Source organism: Panthera uncia (genome assembly GCF_023721935.1).
Source record: "Panthera uncia isolate 11264 chromosome E2 unlocalized genomic scaffold, Puncia_PCG_1.0 HiC_scaffold_19, whole genome shotgun sequence".
Lineage (NCBI taxonomy): Eukaryota > Metazoa > Chordata > Mammalia > Carnivora > Felidae > Panthera > Panthera uncia.
In genome coordinates, this window is record NW_026057588.1 from 4,681,563 (window position 1) to 4,702,017 (window position 20,455).

Sequence of the window (20,455 nt, forward strand, 5' to 3'; positions counted from 1 at the left end):
CTGGAGAAAGAATAGAAAATAAAGCCCAAAACAGGCAGAAGACAGGAAATAATAAAGATCAGAGCAGAAATCAATGCTATTAAAAAAACCAACAACAACAGTAGAACAGATCAATGAAACCAGAAGCTAGTTCTTTGAAAGAATTAAGAAAATTGATAAATCCCTAGCTAGTTTGATCAAAAAGAAAAAAGGAAGGACCCGAATAAAATCAAGAATGAAAGAGGAGAGATCACAACCAACACAGCAGAAATAAAAACAGTAATGAGAGAATATTATGAGCAATTATACGCCAATAAAATGGGCAATCTGGAAGAAATGGACAAATTCCTAGAAACATATAAACTACCAAAACTGAAACAGGAAGAAACAGAAAATTTGAACAGACCCATAACCAGTAAAGAAATCGAATCAGTAATCAAAAATCTCCCAAAAAACAAGTCCAGAGCCAGATGGCTTTCCAGGGTAATTCTACCAAACATTTAAGGAAGAGTTAACACCTATTCTCTAGAAGCTGTTCAAAAAAAAAAATAGAAATGGAAGGAAAACTTCCAAAGTCTTTCTATGAAGCCAGAATTACCTTGATTCCAAAACCAGACAGAGACCCCACTAAAAAGGAGAACTATAGACCAGTTTCCCTGATAAACATGGATGCAAAAATCCTCAACAAGATATTAGCCAACTGGGTCCAACAATACATGAAAAAAATTATTCACCACAACCAAGTGGGATTTATACGTCAGATGCAGGACTGGTTCAATATCCGCAAAACAATCAATGTGATTCATCACATCAATAAAAGAAAGGACAAGAACCATATTATCCTCTCAATAGATGCAGAGAAAGCATTTGACAAAATACAGCATCCTTTCTTGATAAAAAAAAAAAAACAACTCAAGAAAGAAGGATCATACCTCAAGATCATAAAAGCCATATAGGAAAGACCCACTGCTAATATCTTCCTCAATGGGGAAAAACTGAGAGCTTTCCCCCCTGGGATCAGGAACAAGACAGGGATGTACGCTGTCACCACTGTTATTCAGCATAGTATTGGAAGCCTTAGCCTCTGCAATCAGACAACGCAAAGAAATAAAAGGCATCCAAATCAGCCAGGAGGAAGTCAAACTTTCACTCTTTGCAGATAACATGATACTCTTTATGGAAAAGCCAAAAGATTACACACACACACACACACACACACACACACAAAAACCCTGCTAGAATGGATCCATGAATTCAGCAATGTTGCAGGATATAAAATCAATGCACAGAAATTGGTTGCATTCCTATACACCAGTAATGAAGCAACAGAAAGAGAAATCAAGGCATCGATACCATTTACAATTGCACCAAAAACCATAAAATACCTAGGAATAAATCCAACCAAAGAGTGAAAAATCTATACACTGAAAACTATAGAAAGCTAATGAAAGAAATTGAAGAAGACACAAAAAAATGGAAAAAGATTCCATGCTCCTGGATAGGAAAAACAAATGTTGTTAAAATGTCAATATTATCCCAAGCAATCTACATATTCAATGCAATCCCTATCAAAATAACACCATCAGCCTGTTTCCGATTCTGTGTCTCCCTCTCTCTCTGCCCCTCCCCCATTCATGCTCTGTCTCTCTCTGTCCCAAAAATAAATAAAAGACGTTGAAAAAAAAAAAATAACACCATCATTCTTCACAGAGCTAGAACAAACAATCCTAAAATTTGTATGGAACTAGAAAAGACTCTGAATAGCCAAAGGAATGTTGAAAAAGAAAACCAAACCTGGAGGCATCACAATTCTGGACTTCAAGATGTATTACAAAGCTGTAATCATCAAAGACAATATGGTACTGGCACAAAAAACAGACACATAGATCAATGGAATGGAATGGAGAGCCCAGAAATGGACCCACAAGTATACGGCCAACTAATTTTGACAAAGCAGGAAAGAATATCCAATGGAAAAAGACAGTCTCTTCAGCAAGTGGTGCTGGGAAAACTGGACAGCGACATGCAGAAGAATGAACCTGGACCACTTTCTTACACCATACACAAAAATAAACTCAAATGGACTTTGATCTTGGCCGCAGCAACTTCTTACTCAACACGTCTCTGGAGGCAAGGGAAACAAAAGCAAAAAGGAACTACTGGGACCTCGTCAAAATAAAAAGCTTCTGCAGAGCGAAGGAAACAATCAGCAAAACTGAAAGGCAACCGACAGAATGGGAGAAGATATTTGCAAATGACATATCAGATAAAGAGTTAGTATCCAAAATCTATAGAGAACTTACCAAACTCAACACCCAAAAAACAAATAGTCCACTGAAGAAATGGGCAAAAGACATGAATAGACACTTCTCCAAAGAAGACATCCAGATGACCAACCAACATATGAAAAAAATGCTCAACATCACTCATCATCCGGGAAATACAAATCAAACCACAATGAGGGGGGTGCCTGGGTGGCTCAGTTGGTTAAGCATCCAACTTCGGCTCAGGTCATGATCTCACAGTTCACAAGTTTGAGCCCCGCATTGGGGTCTGTGTTGACAGCTGAGAGCCTGGAGCCCAATTTGGATTCTGTGTATGTCTCTCTCTCTGCCCCTCTCCTAGTCACACTCTGTCTCTGTCTCTGTCTCTCTTTCAAAAATAAATAAACATTTAAAAGAAAAATTTTTTAAGCTTGGGACACTTATCAAGGTCACCTCCTTGCTGGGAAGTGATTATCATTTCAACTGTAAGTACAGAGACAGTGTCTGCATGGGGGTTCGACATGATCTCAGAAAAACGTGTGGGATGTTCAGATTACTGAAGGCTATTCATAGCTATTGGCAGTGATGGATCAATTGAGAGAAAGATGAAGAGAGAGAGAGGTCCAGCGGCCCCACAGGCAGAGCAAGTTACATGAAGAAGTGGCCCAGATGCACACGGTCTCCACTCCTGCTACACTATCTGTCTCACAGCCTGCACTTATGCTCATGGGGTGCTCCGTATGATCAGCTTACAGAGGACGGGAAAGCTTGGACATGTTTAACGATGGTCTTGCACAATATGCGTGCAGCACATGAAAGTGGATGCTGCACCACTGTAGCCCCTCCCTGGGACACCCCTGAAGGACGTGATGAAGGAAATCCTCCCAGTGGACAGAATTTTGAGCAGTGCACGTGGTTGTCCACTGTGCTTGGAAAAGGAAATGACCAGAAATAGGATTATATACCAATTCGTGGGCTGTGGCCAATGGTTTGGCTGGATGGTCGGGCACTTGGAAGCAACGCAATTAGGAAATTGGTGACAAAGAAGCCTAGGGAAGAAGTAGGGGCAAAGAAAAAAGACCATGAAGATAATTGTGTCCCATCTGAATGCTCACAAAAGAGTGACCTCAGTGGAGGAGAATTTTGATAATCACGTGAATGGGATGCCCTGTTCTGTGGATACCAGTCAGCCTCTTTCCCCAGCCACCCCTGTCATTGGATGCATGAACAAAGTGGCCACAGTGGCAGGAATGAGGGTTGTGCATGGGCTCAGGAACAGGGACTGACACTCAATAAAGCTGACCTGGTTTTGGTCATTGCTGAGTGCCCAATCTGCCAGCAGCAGAGACCAACACTGATAGGGAATCATTCCTCAGGGTGATCAGCCAGCCACCTGGTGGCAGGATGATTGCACTGAGACTCTCCCATCATGGAAGGGGCTGTATTTTGTCCTTACTTCAGTAGAGCCTTACTCTGGATTCAAATTTGCCTTCCATGCACACAATGCTTCTGTCGAAACTACCATTGGTGGATTTACAGAATGTCTTGACTGCTATCATGCTATCCTTGCATCTGACCAAGGAACTCACTTCACAGTCAAAGAGGTGTGGCAATGGCCTCGTGCTCGAGGACCATAGGAGAAGGGAAGGAAAAATAAGATAAAAACAGAGAGGGAGGGAAACCATAAGGGACTCTTAAGTACAGAGAACAAACTGAGGGTTTATGAGGGTGGGGGCTTGGGGTGGAGAAAATGGGAGATGGGCATTGAGGAGGGCACTTGTTGGGATGAGCAGTGGGTGTTGTATGTATGTGATGAATCACGGGAATCTACTCCCAAAGCCAAGACTACATTGTGTACACTGTATGTTAGCTAACATGACAATAAATTACTAAAAAAAAAAAAAAAAGACTATTAACTCCAGCAATAGTAAAAAGCTGTGCAATAAAGAGGAAAAAAGGGAATTCACTGGTCTTACCATGTTCCCCACCATCCTGAAGCACCTGGCTTGATAGAACGCTGGAAAGGCCTTTGAAGATTCAGCTACGGCATCAGCTAAATGGCAATACATCACAGGGCTGAGGCATTGTTTTCCAGGACGCTGTATATGCTCTGAATCAGTGTCTAATGTATGGTTCTGTTTCTCCAGTAGCCAGGATTCAAGACTCCAGCAATCGAGGGCTACAAATGGGAATGACACTATTATTCCTAATGACACACTAGCTAAACTGTTCCTTCCTGCCTTATGCTTTCCTTCCTGTGACCTTACGCTTTACTGGCCTAGAGCTCTTATTCCAAATGCGTCCACTAGGAGATGCAACCATGATTCTATTCACCTGGAAGCGAAGAATGCCTCCAGGCCACTTTGGGCTCCTCCTGCCTCTGAATCCACAGGCACAGAAAGGAATTATTGATTACCAGCGGGAGACTGGATTGCTGCTCTGTTGTGACAGAGGTGAGAAAGAGTATGTCTGGAACACAGCAGATCCCTTAGGGTGTCTCTTAATACCATCTGCCCTGTGAATAAGATCAATGAGAAATCACAACAATCTAATCCAGACAGGACTACTAAACAGCCCAGTCCCTTCAGCAGGGTAGATTTGAGTCATCATACCAGGCAAAGAACCACAACCAGTTGAGGTGTTTACCCAGGACAAAGAAAATATGGAATGGGTGGTAGAAAAGGTAGTTATAGATACCAGCTATGACCACGTGACCAGTTACAGACATGAAGCCTGCAATCGTCATTAGCATTTCCTCCTAATTTTATTTTAAATTATATTATTATATTATATTATATCTTTATACGTATCTTTGTTTTCTATTTTCTTCCCTCTCCTGTCTCTTAACATCTAACATAAAATGTATTAGTTTATATCATTGTATTTATTTAAGTACTATCAACTTTACACCATAGTAATGAGTTATGAGATACAAGGAAAAGAGTGAATATCACCCAAGGACTTTGATCCTATTCTGAGGAAAGGGTTGGTGTGTTTCCAGCTGTATGAAGGGTGGTTGTATCATATCGGGTGGAAGTATGACCTCATCATCATGTTATCTGGAGATTAATTATAGTTTGAGATGCATATGGGTGGCAAGTTGACAAAGGACTTTGTGAAAGTTAATTTTGTGTGTCAACTTAGCTGGGCCCATGGTCGGATGTGTAGTAAAACATTATTCTGGATGTTTCTGTGAGGATGTTTCTGTGAGGATGTTTTTGGATGCTTTAACATTTATTTGGTAAGTTTCCATCGAATGATGAATGGATAAAGAAAATGTCGTGTATATATCCAATGTAATATTACTCAGCCATCAAAAAGAATGAAATCTTGCCATTTGCAACAACATGGGTGGAGCTAGGAAGCATTATGCTAAGTAAAATATGTCAGTGAGAGAGAGACAAATACCATATGATTTCACTCATATGTGGAATTTAAGAAACAAAACAGATGAACAAAGGGGAAGGGGGGCAATGAGAGAGGGAAGCAGACCATAAGAGACTCTTAACAGTAGAGAAGAAAGTGAGGGTTAATAGATGGAGGTGGGTGGGAGATGGGCTGGATGAGTGATGGGGATTAAGGAGGGTACTTTTGATGAGCTCTGGGTGTTGGAAGTAATGAGTCACTGAATTCCACTCCTGAAACCAATTGTACCATATATGTTATCTAACTAAAATTTAAATAAAAACTTGAAATAAAAAAAAATTATTTGATGAACTTTGAGTAAAGCAGGTTGCTCTCCATAATGTGAGTGGGTCTCATCCAATCAGTTAATAGAACAAAAACTGATCTCCTCTGAGCAAGAAGGAATTTTGCCAGCAGACAGCCTTTGGACCTGAACATCAGCCTTCCTGAGTCTCCAGCCCGCCAGCCCACCCTTCACATTGTGGACTTACTAGCCTCCATAATGGTATAAGCCAATTCCTTATAATAAAGCTGTTTATATATATACACACATCTTATTTGGTTCTGTTTCTGGGACAAACTCTGACTGATAACAGTGGGAACAGGGCTTCCTTTTGAGATGATGAAAACACCCTGAAACTAATTAGAGGTGACAGCTGCACAAGATTGTGAATGTACCAAATGCCACCGAATTGTACACTTTTAAATGGTTAATGGTCAATTCTATGCTATATGAACTTTCTTGCAACAGGAAGAAACAGCTATGATGTAATTAATGTTTGTTTTTAAAGCAGGCAGAACAGCCTTGACACTTTATGGGTGCGTGTACTCAGATTGTACACGTATCCAGAAAAGACAACATTACGACCAAAGTCCAGAGTACTTTCTTTATTGCTGTCTCTCTGCCTGCCCCAGTGTAGAGTAGAAATTATGTTCCCCAGACGACAGCATTCTGTGGTCAATGTGATCCGCATCTACATGTTGAGCTTCCCTCTCTCCTGCAAAATTCTGTCTCCTTCTTTGGGTGTCCCCAGCACCCTGGACCTGTGTATAAGCACCCTCCCTATTTCACCCATCAGGACCCAACCTCCAATGGGTGGGTTCTGTCTTTGCTGTCCATGGTGCTGATCGGGACTTCCCTATTCAGTACGTTTCAGCACCATGGCCAGAGTCTATTGGGGGCGGGGGGCACAAATTTGCCATATTCTGATACCCCAGTTGGCAAGCTTGGCTTACTGGGCCCCTATCTTTGGTCCTCCTATATAGTCTCCACGCAGGAGTCAAATAAAAATATTCAGTCAGAACTTAAGAGTAAGTTGCAAAAATACAGGGGGATGTCAGTATTTGAAATTAACTCAGACCCCCTTGGCAATCCGTGCATCCTGAACAGAGACAGAATTCAGAAGCTCAGAATGTTAGCCCCACACTCAGCATTAATGTTACCTCAAGCTCATTACCGCAGAAGATCCCTTACCAGACCAAGTTCAGGGTACCGACTTTTGAGCATGGCCAAAGGATAACAGACTTGGGGGTACAGCAAACTGGTTTCAAAATGTAGAGCTGCCTCTTGCTAGCTGTGTACTTGGGAATATCATTTCACCTCTCTGAGGCTCCCTCTGCTTTTCTGTAAGATGGGTGCCTGCTTCGCAGGAATGTTCAGAAGATTGATTGATGGTCAGAGATTGTTATACTCCGCCTTTCACAGGAGACAAGAAGTTCAGCTAAGTGGGAAAGATCTGGAGCCAGGTAGCCTGGGATTTGACCATAGGTCTGTCTCATTAACTACATGACTTAGGGAGAGTCACCCCCATGCCTCTGTGTTGTCATGTATACAATGAGGATAATGCTAGGATCTATTTCACAGGGTTTTGGTAAGAAACTAAACAGTTTTATATGTGGTGTGTGGAGTAAGGTGCCTGACATAGAGTTAGCTCTCATGCAGGAATGAGAGTTGTTATTACCATCATCATCATCATCATCATCACCCTAGTCATTATGTGCCTAGACACAGCCTGATAAACTGCCTGTGTTCAGGAATGACGGATGCTCTTTGATAGATTACTGTTAGAACCGCTGACAACTGATACAGGTAAAAACACTGAGGCCAAGAGCTGAAAGTGACCAGCCTGGGGTCACACGGGCAAGAGTTGGTGGAAATGGGGCCCGAAGCCAAGCCTGTATGATGCCAGTGAATGGGCTTTTACCACAATCCCACCTGCTCACATTTAGCACCAAGGCAAGAAGGATCTGAGGAATCCCCTCTACCACTCCAGAGGCTCAGAGTACTTGGCCAGGACTTTGGCCCTTCCCTCCTGCCTCAGATGTTCCACTGGTACCAGAAGAGTTGCTCCTGCAGTGGAATCCCAGGACCTTCCCCGAGGTGGGGCAGAGGAGTAAGGAATTGTACATGGTCTTAGTTGCATGGGAGATACAGGCACTGGGAGATGGCTCAGTGGGAAGGAGGAAGGAGCTGAGACTCATGACAAGGCACTCCAGAGACAGAACAAGGCTGTCCTGGGAAGCAGGCAGACTGGTTGCAGACCACTCCTGGTGCCATGGTTTCTCCTGGGGCTCCCTCTGCTGGCATGGTCCTCACCCCCTCTCTTCTGCCTCCCTCTCTGTCTCCATCTTTCTGGGGCCTCTTCTCTCTGATATAGATTTCTCTCTTTCTCTTTATGTGTGTTTCTGTCTCTCTGTCTCTGTCTCTGTCTCTGTCTCTGTCTCTCTCTCATTCTTTCTCTGTCTCTCCTCTCTGGGCCTCTCTCCTCTCCTTCTGAACCTAGATGGGGGTGTTTCAAAGTCCTTTTGGGTGCTGGAAATCCCTTCTGGTGGCAAAACCCGACCTTGGGCTACCCTGCACCCCAACTCCCCTGTTCACATCCCTGAGCTGGTGGAGAAACCCCCATAGCTCATGCATTGGCCACTGCACCCTTATGGCCTCTGACTCCCCTGGCCTCCATTTCCTCATCTGCTGCTCAGAGCCTGGAGCCTGCTTTCAAATTCTGCGTCTCCCTCTCTCTCTGCCCCTCCCCCCTCTCAAAAATAGACATTAAAATTTTTTTTTAATTAAGTAAAACTAAGTAAATTTTAAATTTCAGTCCTTCAGTTCCACTAGCCACATTTTAAGAGCTCAGCAGCCACACATGGCTACCATATTGTATAATGCAGATAACAGGACACTCCCATCATTCCAGAAAGTTTTGTTGGACTGATCCCTGTCTTCCTTGCTCCTGGGGGTCCTCTCCATCGTAGAACATACCCTCTCTTGTATTTTCCATCACTCCTTCCCTGTCAGGGTCAGCCTGCCTGAATTAAAATCCCACCTGCACACCTTAACAGCTACATTAGCTAAGTTACCTAAAAATTAAAATTAATTTAAAAATGAATTTTAAAACACCTTTCTGTTGTGTGCCTCAGTTTCCTTATTTGTAATATGAGGATAATAATATCAACCTCCACCACCCACCAAACACACAATGCTATTGCAAGAATTAAATGAGGTTACATACAGAGAGGGCTTAGAGCAGTTTCCAGAAGATTCTAAGCACTCGATAGATGTTAGCTGCTGTTATTATTATTATCGTTGTTGTTGTTGTACATCATTTTCAAAATGCGGAAATAAGCTCAAGCCTCCTTTTGAAATCTGTATGTAGGGGCACTTGCCTGGCTCAGTCAGTAAAGCATGAGATGCTTAATCTCCGGATCATGAGTTCAAGCCCCACATTGGGCATAGAGATTACTTCTAAAAATAAAATAAGAGGCACCTGGTGGTTCAGCCGGTTAAGCCTCCGACTCATGATTTCAGCTCAGGTCATGATCTTGCAGTTAATGAGTTTGAGCCCCACATCAGGCTCTGTACTGACAGCTCAGAACCTGGAGCCTGCTTCATATTCTGACTGTCTGTCTGTCCGTCTGTCTCTCTCTCTCTCTCCCCCTCCCCCGCTCATCCTCTGTCTCTTAAAAATAAATAAACGTTAAAAAAATTCTTTTCAGTGTTTTCTTTGAGCACCATCTCGATCAGCAGTACTCAACAAGAGGCAATATCCCCCCTACAGGGGACATTTGAGGGGAGGCAGGGGTGATACTGGTATCCAGTGGGTGGGGGCCAGGGGATGGGGCCGCACATCCCACATGCACAGGACAGCCCACCCGTGACAAAGAATGATCTGGCTCCAAATGGCATAGGACAAAGGTGGAAAATGCTGGTCTATGTGTTTGCAAGAACCCAGACCATTTGGGAGGTGTACACCCCAAATTAATTTCAGGGGATACACAAGATGGAGACTGGATTGGAGAATGCCATCGAAACCTTATTAGTTGAGGTTTATTTCTCGATCTTTACAAACAGGATGTGTTCATGTATTGTTCATGTAACTAAAAATTACATTAACAACAAAACAAAATAGTAGCAAATGTATCCAAAGCAACCAAAGAAACAATACTCTTTTTCTGACCCCTATCTGACTCTTATCTCTCCTCTGTTCCTGTCACTGCCAGACTCCTGGGGTCTGTACCTCCTCTCTGCCTCCTCCCCCACCCAGGGCAATCTGGCTTCCGTTGCCATCCCCCCAGCTGCTCACCCAGGCCATTATCAGGTCTCTGGGTTGTTACTGAATCCAGTGAATCTTTTTATCACGTTGGCCTGCTTTTGAGACTGCGGTGAGAGACTGTCTGACTTCCCTGAGCTTCTGGATCCCATCTCTCTCCCCCTCTTTCTCTGGCTGCTGCCAGGACCTTGTCCTGGAAGTTTCTTTCCTTCTTGCTAGCCCTCCAATGTCACACTTCTCGGACGCTTTGTCCCAAGCCTCTGCTCTTCCCGCACTTCACCCCAGAACCAGCTACACAATCGGGGTTGGGGGTGCATTGCAAATTAAAATGTGGGGTCCCTTTTTCAAAATTGTTAATAATTTCAAGATAGTCACAGGAGATCATTAAACCAAGTGCACAGCACTTCTGAGCACAGGGCCCCAAGGGACTGTGCAGGTCAGTGGCCCATAAACTCACCTTGCTTCCTGCTTTCCTGGGTACAACTCCCAGCCTGTCTCACTCCCACCCCCTGTTCTCCACCTTGATGGTGGCCTCATCATCCCCCAGGACCTGCTTTCTGAGGGTTGTTGGGGTAGACAAAATGCACCTCTCAAGATGTCCTGGCATGAATGCCCAAAACTCACGAATATGTTGATCACAGAGCAAAGGGACTTTGCAGATACGATTAAAGTAACTTACAGACCTTCAAATAGATTATCCTGGTGTGATGGTGAATCTTGTGTCCACTTGGCCAGTCTCCAGCACCTGGTTATTTAGTCAAACACTAACCCAGGTGTTGCTATGGAAGCATTTTGTAGATGTGGTTAAATGTCTACAGTCGCTTTACTCTAAGTAAAGGAGAGAACATGGCGGGGGGAGGGGTCTCTCATCCAATCAGTTGAGCAAAATGAAGGTTTCTTTGAGGGAGAAGGAATTCTGCTTCATCTTCTCCTGACTGACAGAGCTTCCAGTCAGTCCTGTGGATTTGTGTCCTGCCAGCCCTACAAGCACAAAACCCAATTCCTTGCAACAAATCATATATATATGGTGTGTGTATATATATATATATATATATATATATATATAGTAAGTAATCATATATATATTTTAACTAATCATATATATATACAACTAATATATATATATATATTTTAACTAATCATATATATATTGCAACTAATCATATATATATTGCAACTAATCATATATATGTGCAACTAATATATATATATATATTGCAACAAATCATATATATATGATTTGTTAATGTATTCCCTAGTAATCAGTAGAAATTAATATTTTATATATATCTTAACTATGTAGGTATCTTAATTATATATCTTCTTAGTTTGGTTTGGATACATTTGCTACTATTTTGTTTTCAATGTAATTTTTAGTTACACAACAATACATGAACACATCCTATTTGTAGAGAGAGAAATAAACTTTGACTAGTAAGGTTTTGATGACCTTCTCCAATCCAATCTCCATCTCACATATCCCTGTATATCTTAATACGTGTGTGTATGTATATACACGTAGGATATGTCCTGGTTCCCTGGAGAACCCTGACTGATAAACCTGTGTTATCCAGGTAGGCCCATCTAATCACATGAGCCCTAGAAGCAGAGAACTTTCTGTGGCCAGAAGCAGGAGAGAGATGAAGAGAATGGGGAATCCAAGAGATTTGAAGCCTAAGAGGGATTCAACTCACTGCCACCAGAGGGGAGCTTCATGGAAAGCATGAGAAGGAGGCAGACAGCTTGTAGGAGCAGACCAGGCCCCAGCTGACAGCTAGTCAGAGCCAGGAACCTCAGACATATGGCCACAAGGAACTGAATTCAGCCAATACCTTGAAAGAGCTTGGAAGAAGATCGCCATATCGACATCTTGATTTCAGCCCTGAGAGGCCTAAGGACCCACCCGGACTCTGACCTACAGACACCGTGGAATAAAAAAATGCAGTGGTTGGCACAAAAACAGATACATAGACCAATGGAATAGAATAGAAACCCCAGAACCAGACCCACAAACGTATGGCCAACTCATCTTTGACAAAGCAGGAAAGAACATCCAATGGAAAAAAGACAGTCTCTTTAACAAATGGTGCTGGGAGAACTGGACAGCAACATGCAGAAGGTTGAAACTAGACCACTTTCTTACACCATTCACAAAAACAAATTCAAAATGGATAAAGGACCTGAATGTGAGACAGGAAACCATCAAAACCCTAGAGAAGAAAGCAGGAAAAGACCTCTCTGACCTCAGCCGTAGCAATTTCTTACTCGACACATCCCGAAAGGCCAGGGAATTAAAAGCAAAAATGAACTATTGGGACCTCATGAAGATAAAAAGCTTCTGCACAGCAAAGGAAACAACCAACAAAACTAAAAGGCAACCAACGGAATGGGAAAAGATATTTGCAAATGACATATCGGACAAAGGGCTAGTATCCAAAATCTATAAAGAGCTCACCAAACTCCACACCCTAAAAACAAATAATCCAGTGAAGAAATGGGCAGAAAACATGAATAGACACCTCTCTAAAGAAGACATCCGGATGGCCAACAGGCACATGAAAAGATGCTCAATGTTGCTTCTCATCAGGGAAATACAAATCAAAACCACACTCAGATATCACCTCACACCAGTCAGAGTGGCCAAAATGAACAAATCAGGAGACTATAGATGCTGGAGAGGATGTGAAGAAACGGGAACCCTCTTGCACTGTTGGTGGGAATGCAAATTGGTGCAGCCGCTCTGGAAAACAGTGTGGAGGTTCCTCAGAAAATTAAAAATAGACCTACCCTATGACCCAGCAATAGCACTGCTAGGAATTTACCCAAGGGATACAGGAGTACTGATGCATAGGGGCACTTGTACCCCAATGTTTATAGCAGCACTCTCAACAATAGCCAAATTATGGAAAGAGCCTAAATGTCCATCAACTGATGAATGGATAAAGAAATTGTGGTTTATATACACAATGGAGTACTACATGGCAATGAGAAAGAATGAAATAGGGCCCTTTGTAGCAACGTGGATGGAACTGGAGAGTGTTATGCTAAGTGAAATAAGCCATACGGAGAAAGACAGATACCATATGGTTTCACTCTTATGTGGATCCTGAGAAACTTAACAGAAACCCATGGGGGAGGGGAAGGAAAAAAAAAAAAGAGGTTAGAGTGGGAGAGAGCCAAAGCATAAGAGACTGTTAAAAACTGAGAACAAACTGAGGGTTGATGGGGGGTGGGAGGGAGGGCAGGGTGGGTGATGGGGTGGGTGATGGGTATTGAGGAGGGCACCTTTTGGGATGAGCACTGGGTGTTGTATGGAAACCAATTTGACAATAAATTTCATATATTGGAAAAATAAAAAAATTTTTAAAAAATGTGGTGGTTGTCAACCATATAGGTTGTGGAGATTCTTTCCACCATCAATGGAAAAACAATACTTTCATCCTTGCTTCTCTCTCTCCTGCAAATCCCTTTTGGTTCTCAAGTCCAAGTGAACCTGCCTGAATCCCTTTGCGTTGTAATTTCCTCTCCATTCTTGTGACCCTGGCTCCAACTCAGGTCCCTCTCCAGGGTCCCTGCACCCAGCCTCACAGCTTCCTGGCCAGGGCCGGGAAAAGGACACTGCCAAAAAAAAAAAAAATTAAGGAAACATCAAAGATTCAGTAACCAAGATTGACAACGCTGTAACACAACAAACGAATAAATGCGACAAAAAGGATCAATAACACATCCGTGATGAACAAAATATCAAAATCTTAAATGAAGATGGGATCAGAGTGACTGATTTTTTTCCTTTTGTCCCAGGACCCAAAAAAGCTTTCCACCAGCCCCATCCTGTCTTTCTTTGAAGTTTTGATGTTTTTTGTTCATTTTATACATCCATTTTCAAAATAGGGCATTAAAATATTTTTTATTTTAGACAAAATGTGGTCTATCTGTGCCATGGAATATCATTCAGCCATAAAATGAATTAAACACCAACACATGCTACAGTGTGGATGAACCTTGAGGACACTATGCTCAGTGAGAGAAGTGGAACACAGAAGGCCACATAGCGTAGGATTCAGTGTCTGTGAGACGTCCTGAACAAGCAAATCCACAGAGACAGAAAGCAGACTGGTGGCTGTAGGAGCTGCAGGTGGGGAAATAGGGAGGGACTGGCTTAGGGATAAGGGGCTTCCTTTAGAGGGTGATGAAAATGGTTTGGAGCTGGACAGAGGTGGTGGTTATATAACACTGGGGATGTACCAGACATCACTTTTGAATAGTTCCTTTAGTGTTGTGTGGATTTAACGCCAATAAAAGTGTTTGATAAAAATCTATATTTAAGTATATTATTTATCTTGGTTACTGAGTTTTGTGTAAACCCCTCCCCCCCCATCCACCCTCAATCCACCCTAAAATGCTGGATTTGAAATGCAGCATTCCTCTTGTGAATCCCAGGGGGAACTTTCTTCTTTCTTTCTTTCTTTCTTTCTTTCTTTCTTTCTTTCTTCTTTCTTTCTTTCTTTCATTTTTTTTAAGCAGGGCAAAGGGACGGAGAGCTTTAAGGACTGCAATTTTATTTTATTTATTAATTTTTAAGTTTATTTATTTTGAGAGAGAGAGCATAAAAATTGGGAAAGACAGAGAGAGAGGAAGAGAGAATCCCAAGCAGGCTCTGAGCTGTCAGCACAGAGCCACACGCCGGGCTCAAACTCACAAACTGTGAGATCATGACCTGAGCCAAAGAGGGATGCTTAACGGACTGAGCCACCCGGCGCCCACCCTCCAGGAACTTTCTAATACCTGGATCCGACCCTGCTATCCTATCCTGGGGTACCCCTTCAGTACCCCAGGCTCCAGGACAAAAATCTAAGCTCCCAGTGGCTTTTGAGCTGATCTCTGCATTTTAGAGAGTGCTTTTTGCCTGTGGTCCTCCTCTGCTCACCTGGACTTCCAGCCTGCTCTGAGTGGTCCTCCTCTTCTTCTCAGCTCTACAACCCGCCCCTCCTTGGAGGTTTGTTCAAGCTTCACTTCCTTGTTACCTGTGAGATTGACTCTCTTCACCAGCCCCAGCTCACAACTAAGACAGCCTCCTCCCTGGGCCTCCTCCCAACCAGCCTCCTCTCTGGGGACTCCACTCTCCTGGGAAGACCCTCCCTCGTGCCTCCTAGGGGGAGGGGGTGGGAATCTTCCCAACATTCAAATCTGAGACTCCTCTTGTCACTAAAAGGTGCAAATGCTCAGAGTCATGGAATGATCTTTCCATGAGCAGTGTCAGGCAGGGACATTCGCCCAGGAAACTCTCCAAAGCAGAGTCAGAGCTGTGCGGACTCAGGGACCTTGTCTGTTTCATTCTCACATTCTCTTTCCCTCTCCCTCCCTCTCTCCTGCCCTCCCTCTACACACACACACACACACACACACACACACACCACAGACACTCCTCCAACAGCTGCAATCTGGAAGAAATTACTCTTCTAAACAGCCAGACTTCCCCAGTTTCAGGAAATTCCAAGCTGGGCAGGAGGAGGGGCTGGGCTGGGAGGGGGGCGCGCCCTGTCCATCCCCCCACCCCTTCTGCGTGTCCTCTGTGCGCACCCGGTCCGGCCCAGGCCCGCCCCCACACTCAGCCCGGAGGCCTCTGCTTTTCCACCACCGCTTTCTAGTCCTTTAAATCCTAGAGGCAAAACTTTTGGGGGATAAGGAAGGCGGGGAGGGGCCTGGGCCTTAACCCTCTCTGCCCCAGAGGGACTGGGCTGGACTGGGCAGTGACTTCGCGGCCCGTTTGGGCTCCTACCATGGCCCCCCGAGAGGGGCTGACACTTCGGTCCCCGGTGCAGGTAAGAAGGGACTCGAGGCCAGGGCCTGCCAGGGGTGGGGGCCCGGACTCCTTGGGTCTGAGGCAGGGAGGGTCGGCGGCCTGGACCCCAGGGTCCGAGGGAGGGGGGGGGGGGTTGGGACCTGGGACTCCTGGGTCTGAGGAGTAAGAGAGGTAGGAGGCAGGACCCCTGGAACCTGAGAGAGGAGGGGTCCTGAGGAGGAGGACGCCTGGGTCCTGGACCCCCCCCCCTCCAGGTCCCGCATGACACTTTGCCAGGTGTGATCCGCCCGGAGGAAAAAGGAAGAAGGCGCGGACTTGGGACTCGGAGGCAGAGGCGGGCTCCGAACCAAGGAGAGGGGCGTCCCAGTCGGAGCCCGAGAGCGCGCCTGCCCCACTCCGCGAGGGCCACGAGGTAAGGGGCAGCGGGGAGCCGGGGTCCCGGGGCCCCTGCTCAGGTCCGGGGGGCACGCGGGACAAGACGCGCGAAGGGACCGCGGGCGGCAGCCACGTGGCCCCAGCAAGCGCGGCGAGCCCACGGGGGGGGGGGGGGGGGGGAGGTGTCTCCCACCCGCGGACCCGGCCCCGCCTCGGCCCCACCCGCCTGGCCACCTCTCCCCCAGAGCCGAGAACCAGTCGGGCCGGGTCTGGAGCGGGCGGTTATTTCCGTCTTGGCGGGGCTGGGGCTGGAGGGGACGGAGGTGACCCAGCTGTGCCCTCCTCTCCTGCAGCTGCAGCTGCGGGCCTGCAGGGGCGCAGGGAGGCGGGAGGAGGGCGGCCCAGCCGAGTCTCGGGGCCAGAGCCCCCGGGCTCCCACCCTTGCGCCAGCACTCCGCCAAACAACAGCGCTCTGTACGAGCCTTGGCCGGCTGACGGAGTTTTTCCGAGCATGATCTCATTGTGTCGAGCACTCAGCTCTGCTAGAGGGAGACTAGAGCCTTCTATTTAAGAGGACACCGAGGCTGGAGCCACTTACCCGAGGCCCTTAGAGCTAGCACCAAGAGGCCGCGCTCGAAAACGATTTCTAATTCATTGCGCTCAGTCTGGAATGGAAAAAAAAAAAAAAAAAAAAAAAGGCAAGGCAAACAGATATGGTCAAGGGTGCAGGAAATCCCGGGACTTTAGAGCATCTCCAGACGTTGTTTTTTTCCATGGGGATAACACACCCACCCGCCCCATCCAAAGGGGTCTGTGGGCAACAGGGTGGCCATCTTTAGACCCTCAAGTTTAGACTCTGCCTGGTGTCCAAACCGGGACCCCCACATTTGTTGCCCTGTGACTCCGGGCAAGTTAGTCCCTCTCTCTGTGCCTCAGCCACCACATCTGTAAAATAAGGGTCTCCCCCCCTCACTGGGTTGTTCTGAGGATTGAATGAGTTTGTTTATTTGAGTAAACCATTTAGGCCCCCACCTGGCCCAGAATACGGGCTTAGGAAATACAATATCAGCATCATGAATATACTTTTCAAGTACGCCTAGCAAACAGGCTTTCCGACTCCCATTTTTCAGTGGAGTAAACTGAGATTTAAGGTTGAGGAAGGTAGTTCAGGGTCCCACGGAAAGGTGTGTTTGGCCAGGCACTGGGAAAATGGTGGTAACGTGGCCTGGGAGAGCCACAGAAGGGTGGCATGAGGGACAAGCTAGGGCGTGGGCAGGGCGAAGAGCCAGCGGCTGAGAGCTGCCCAGGGAGGGCTCAGTTCAAGAGGCAGCAGGCAGTGGAAGTGGTAAGTCTGGGCTCCAGAGTCCCACAGAGCTGGCTTTGTGACCTTGGGCAAGTCTCTTTCCCTCTGTGAGTGTGTCCTTCTCTGGGACTTGGGACAATGATCTAAGGTGGCCACTGAACATTTACTGAAGTTCTGCTTTGGCTGTGTGTGTTGGGTCCTGTGCCCAGACTTTATTGGCAACATCTCACCAGTTCTTGCAAAGGGACTGTGACGTGTTATGGGAACACCCTATGTCCCTAGGTTCCTTTTTTTTTTTTTTTTTTTTGAGGAGGAAATGAGGTCAGAAAGGTTAAGTAACCTGCCCAAGGCCACACACACCACACAGCCAGACCGAAACCTGGGCAGTTGGCTGAGCTGTGATCTTTTTTTTTTTTTTAATTTAATTTTTGAGACAGAGACAGAGACAGCCTGAGTGGGAGAGAGGCAGAAAGAGAGGGAGACAGAGAATCTGAAGCAGGCCCAGGCTCCGAACTGTCAGCTCAGAGCCCGACACAGGGCTTGAACCCACCAACCGCGAGATCATGACCCAAGCCGAAGTCGGACGCTCAACTGATAGAGCCACCCAGGCACCCCATTCGGTGTTCTTTTCACCTGCAGCTCACTCCACAGTAATGATGGGCACCTACTAGCTCTGGGAGCAGATTCTTTTTATTTTACACTGTGGATTGAAATTCATTAATGAGAAAAAGTCAGCGTTTAAAACAAATAAAATAGATTAGGATTGAAAACATCTGAGTGCCTTAGCTTGTAAGTCTTGTTTCATCCAATGTTTGTTCCCTTTTATTGGGGGAGTGGTGGGGAGGAAAGGCCATTACGTGCCAGGTTATAATTAGAATATATTTACTCATCTAGGTGAGGTCAGAGGAGTTTGAGAAACACTACAGAGGTGATAAAATCAAGACTGGTTTTTCCAGGGAAATAAACGTAAAGTGTGTGTGTGTGTGTGTGTGTGCGCACGTGCGTGTGTGTTGGGGTGGGGTAAAGGACAATCCTCAGAACACATCCAGCCATGGTTATTTTAAATCCTTTTAGCTTTAATTTTTCTCTGCATTATCAGTGATGTTTCCCAGAGTGCTAGTTACTGACAGAATAGTGCTGACTGCTTTACCTTCTTCATAGGGTTTTATCAAATCTAAATTGTGTTCTAGTTATTTGGGGACACATCCTCCTCCCGCCCCCTCCCCCCCAACAACTGGCACCACCAATTGGCTGGCACTATTACAAGTACAGTTTTCTTTAATTGAGATTTTTCTACATGCCCTTCAAGGAAGGTGGTGTTATTTTATCCATTTTTTTAAATGTTTTTTATTTATTTTTGAAGGAGAGACAGAGCATGAGCGGGGGAGGAGCAGAGAGAGAGGGAGACATAGAATTTGAAGCAGGCTCCAGGCTCTGAGCTGTCAGCACAGAGACTGATGCGGGGCTCAAACTCACGAACTGTGAGATCATGACCTGAGCTGAAGTCGGACGCTTAACCGACTGAGCCACCCAGGCACCCCTTATCCATTTTATAGAGAGGAAACAGACATAGAGAAATCGCATAATTTATCCCACTCATACAGCTGGCAAAGGGTGGTGCTTCAATTCAAACAGAAAGGCGATTTTTTATTATTATGATGATGATGATAACAGTGACTGTTAAAACAAAAGTACAAGGTCATCAAAGCCCCTCCCAAAAGTTCCATAAAAACAGCCAGGTTCCAGGATGTGGGCAAAGGTTGGCAGGCATTTCCAGGTACCATAGAGCCCAGGGAAGCCACGAGGTAGTAACACAGCTATTCCTGTAGTGCACAAGGAGCCAGCTTCAAATTTGCGCTGTTCTTGCTCATTTTTAGAGAAATTTGCAAAAAGCAAGACATTATATTGTCTCTTTCGGACTCAAATACTCATGATAAAATGCTGTGCAAGTATACAGATTCCCAGGCCCACTTAGACCTGAATTTGAGTTTCCAGGCAGGCCTGCATTGGGACTTGCTTGTGCCCTAGGCAAAGGTCTCGTGGACATATATTAATTTCTATTTTATAGCTGTGTTGGTGTAAAGGCAAATCTTTCCCACACGTTTTAAAATAGATTAAAACATTTTAACATTCTCTTAGGCCTCTCCAAGTGTGGTGGGTCCCAGGCACTGTGCCTGCGTCCCTCCCCTCCATGGACAAAGACATCCCGCCTTCAGGGAAGGGGCCTGGGAATCTCTGTCGGGCAGAAGCCGGAGTTTCTCCGTCAAGTTTAGGAAACACTCGAAGAGTCGGTGAAGCACTGTTGCCTGGCCTGTAGGGAGACTCGAATATTAGTAATTAGTGGAATCAGCATGGCGTGGTGGTTGCGGGCCAACCTCCATTGGGGTCTGCGACCTCGGGCCTCCGGGAGCCGCTGTTTCCCCACCTGTCAAATGGAAGTAATCCCTTCTTTGAACCGCTCGCTGCCTTAGGCCCAGGGTGGGAACGCGGCCTCGCTCGCTCACTCGCTCCCGGAGGAGGCAGCGCTGACCCGGCCCTACCCCGCAGATGCCGGTGCTGAAGCAGCTGGGCCCCGCGCAGCCCAAGAAGCGGCCGGAGCGCGGCGCACTCTCCATCTCCGCGCCGCTCGGCGACTTCCGGCACACGCTGCACGTGGGGCGCGGTGGCGACGCCTTCGGGGACACTTCGTTCCTGAGCCGTCACGGCGGCGGGCCGCCGCCCGAGCCCCGGGCGCCGCCCGCCGGGGCCCCGCGCTCCGCGCGGCCCCCCGCGGTGCCGC

General features: G+C 46.0%; 1 protein-coding gene across 3 annotated transcripts in view; it reads left to right on the forward strand.

The window, feature by feature from the left end:
- The first annotated feature begins 15,401 nt into the window (after positions 1-15,401).
- CDC42EP5 (CDC42 effector protein 5) overlaps positions 15,402-20,455 on the forward strand; it is a 10,347-nt gene continuing 5,293 nt past the window's right edge. The window contains exons 1-3 of one of the 3 annotated variants that reach the window (XR_007455698.1): positions 15,402-16,017; positions 16,275-16,410; positions 18,110-19,029. Coding sequence is in view for 1 of the 3 variants with exons in the window: in XM_049621530.1 (XP_049477487.1) it covers positions 20,224-20,453 (230 nt within the window). In the remaining 2 variants the exon portion in view is untranslated. Of the gene's footprint in view, positions 16,018-16,274; positions 16,411-18,109; positions 19,030-20,223; positions 20,454-20,455 lie in introns of those variants that run through there. The other 2 variants (XR_007455697.1, XM_049621530.1) reach the window with 2 other exon arrangements.